General features: G+C 46.8%; 1 protein-coding gene across 1 annotated transcript; it reads right to left on the bottom strand.

Annotated features, from left to right (window-relative positions):
- Window positions 1-1,022: 1,022 nt before the first annotated feature.
- LOC311232424 (uncharacterized protein) lies at window positions 1,023-2,471 on the bottom strand. Its single transcript, XM_084319215.1, has 2 exons — window positions 2,388-2,471; window positions 1,023-2,276 (listed from the first exon to the last, which is right to left on the bottom strand). The coding sequence occupies exon 2, from the start codon at window positions 2,268-2,270 to the stop codon at window positions 1,392-1,394; it is 879 nt and encodes a 292-aa protein (XP_084175341.1). The 5' UTR covers window positions 2,271-2,276; window positions 2,388-2,471; the 3' UTR covers window positions 1,023-1,391.
- Window positions 2,472-3,016: the final 545 nt, after the last annotated feature.

Here is a 3,016-nt window from a genome sequence, read left to right on the forward strand (position 1 = left end):
GTACGAGTCTCATGCGGAGAGGCGGACGGTGGCGTTGGAGTCCATGGCGATGCCCGATCAGGACCGACGGAGAAGGACAAAGGAGAGAAGGAGGAGAGCATTTGAGACACAACATTTACTTCTCGCCCAAACCAATAACACACTTTTCACTAGTCTCAACCACGGTGTCACCCAACTCACTAATACACTCCAAGAAATGGTCAGCCAGCAGAAGACACTTATAACACTCTTGTTGTCACGGGCACCACAGTCACCAGGTAACTAACATTTCATGCATACATGCCACTTTTGAGTTTCTGTTTTCAATCACAGTCACCAGATAACTAACATTTCATGCATACATGCCACTTTTGAGTTTCTTTTTTCAATCACAGTCACCAGATAACTAACATTTCATCCATGCATGCCACTTTTGAGTTTCTTTTTTCAATCACAGTCACCAGGTAACTAACATTTCATGCATGCATGCCACTTTTGAGTTTCATTTTCTTTTTTTGCAATGTTTTGGTTGTCACAGTTCCTGCCTGGATGTGCTCTCTCTCTCTCTCTCTCTCTCTTGTCCTTCCCCTGCAGGGCCACTGGAGGGTACTGGGTGAGCACTGAAGGTGGCCTGGCTACTAGAGGGTATGGAGTGTTGGCTGAAGGTGGAATGGCCACTGGGGGGCATGGAGTGTTGGCTGAAGGTGGAATGGCCACTGGGGGGCATGGAGTGTTGGCTGAAGGTGGAATGACCACTGGGGGGCATGGAGTGAGCGCTCGTGGGGTTGTAGCTGCAAATTACATGAATGGAGGAACACAATAAAGGTGTTATTAACATAAACATTTGAATGAGTCATTTATTTGCTTTTAAATGATTTCCCATACCTCTGGCTTGCTATCTGAAAAAGCAGATTGTATCAAATGTCTGCATATTGGGTTCAGTACAAACCGTTATAGTTGTAGTGTCTGTGTCAAAGCATTTATTTTATTCCCTGCTAGCCAGGGAATTCTAAACAGAATGTATTCAAGGTTTCTAGCACTAACAATGTTGTCTCACAACAAATGGGGCAGTGGTTGGTTGGCCATATTCATCCCCTTGACGTGACTCAGTACCTCTGGGGACCACTGATGCTCCGAGATCCCCTGCTGGTTTAGCCTGGCTTTTAAATCTCCCAGTTTCCATGAGCTGCCACACGGAGGCACAGCAGGAGTCTTGATGATGAAATACACTGTACAGAGTCAATGCATGTAATCCATGCCTGTTGACAAATACTCAATATGTGCATCACATCACCCTGTGGGATATGGCCCACCAGCTCACAAAAAAGGGGAGGGTGGGGGGCTAAAAAGAAAAGGGGAGGGTGGGGGGGCTAAATGAACAATCAAGTGTGTGTCATTGGCAGAGGTGATGTTTACAAACTGAGACAGATTAGATCCCTACGATGATTTGCACCTCTGTCCTGGTCTACTGCTGGTGGCTCGTGATCGGCTTCTACCTCAACATCCTCTTCAACTTGGTCAGTGGGCTCTATGCATATATTGTGCAGGATGCAACAGGCAAAGACTGCTGCGCTGATGTGTCCTGTATCCCTCATATGCAAGCATCTAAGCCTCCTGAACTTGTTCTTGAGGATGCCGAAGGAATGCTCGATCACCACACGAGCAGTATTCAACCTCTTGTTATACCGCCTCTGCCTAGCAGTCAAATGCCCGTTGTCCCTGTAGGGCTTCATGAGCTGGGGCATTAGTGGGTATGCAGAGTCCCCAATGATGTGCATCCCCTCCGGCACCAGGGACTGGGGATCTGCTTCTAGCAGCCGGCCAACCTCCGACACCCGAAATGCTCTCGCATCCTGCCAGCTACCAGGGTCGCCCACACTAACGTGACAGAACCGCCGATGGCTGTCACAGTACCCAGTGAGTATGACTGAATAGAACCCTTTCCTATTCAGATACGCCACTGGGTTCTCGCAGTGTGGCCTCACCATGGGGATGTGGCAGCCATCCACGGCACAGACCGTGTTGGGGAATCCTGCTGCCCTGAATCCTAGCTCTGAGGAATGTAGCGCTTCCCCTGTGGGCCAGGAAATGTGATGGGACATGTGTGCATTCACTAGTGCACAGAAGTCGTGCAGGTGTTTGCACACTGTGGATTTTGTGTTGTTGAACCGATCTGCAACACCCCTATAGGACTCTTGATTCGACAGAGTCCACAGACATGCCAGCACACTGCGATTCAGTGGCAACTTTGTGTGCAGTGTGTTGTTGTACACAGGGCCAATGGCAGTCATCAGCTCCTGAATGGTTGAGGAAAGAGCAAAGGGGAGTGATTTCCATTCAATGGTGTAGCAGCATGGGCTTTAATACTGTAATAGCCAACATAGAATGTCTGCTGATTGTATACATACCTCCACGTGCCCACGGGAGAGTCTGAAGTGACTTCTGAAGTCTGAAGGGGTATAACGTGGGACCACCTCTTCGACGAAATAGTTGATCTTGGGAACCGATCTAGAACAGAAGGCAACTTCAGCATAATGTTTACTTTAACTACTACTATCTCAGTGTAGGCTAATACAAATGGCAACAATGTACTGGACGTGCATTGGCGACATTTTAAGTAGCCTTGCTTGGACCTTGTTGGAAATGTATTTACAAATATATGGCATGCACCATTTGATTGATCTGTGAAGTGCATTTAGGAAATGTGTCGTGATTGTACTTGTCGATGGGGAAAACAATATTATGAGGGGGGCAAATGTGTAGGAGTTAATATGTATTACACTTGATCAAGTGGAGCAAGATTGGCCCCCATTTCTTAAGAGGGGTGTGGTATTACATGATGTAGAATCTACCTATTACTGGAAATGCTTTGTACAACCACAACACTAGATTAAACGCTTTTATTCAATTGCAAAATCACTGAAATAACACTTGTACTGCTACAGCAGATGAATGAATGAATGAAAACCTTATTGATTGCAGGATGGGTACAATACAGTACGGCTCAATACACACAATTGTTGAGGGGATGCAGATC

This window comes from Notolepis coatsorum (genome assembly GCF_963971535.1).
Source record: "Notolepis coatsorum genome assembly, chromosome: 7".
Lineage (NCBI taxonomy): Eukaryota > Metazoa > Chordata > Actinopteri > Aulopiformes > Paralepididae > Notolepis > Notolepis coatsorum.

What these genes read in the sequence shown, in the direction of transcription:
- LOC311232424 (XM_084319215.1), bottom strand. Translation starts at nt 2,270, where the DNA reads ATGACTGCCATTGGCCCTGTGTACAACAACACACTGCACACAAAGTTG.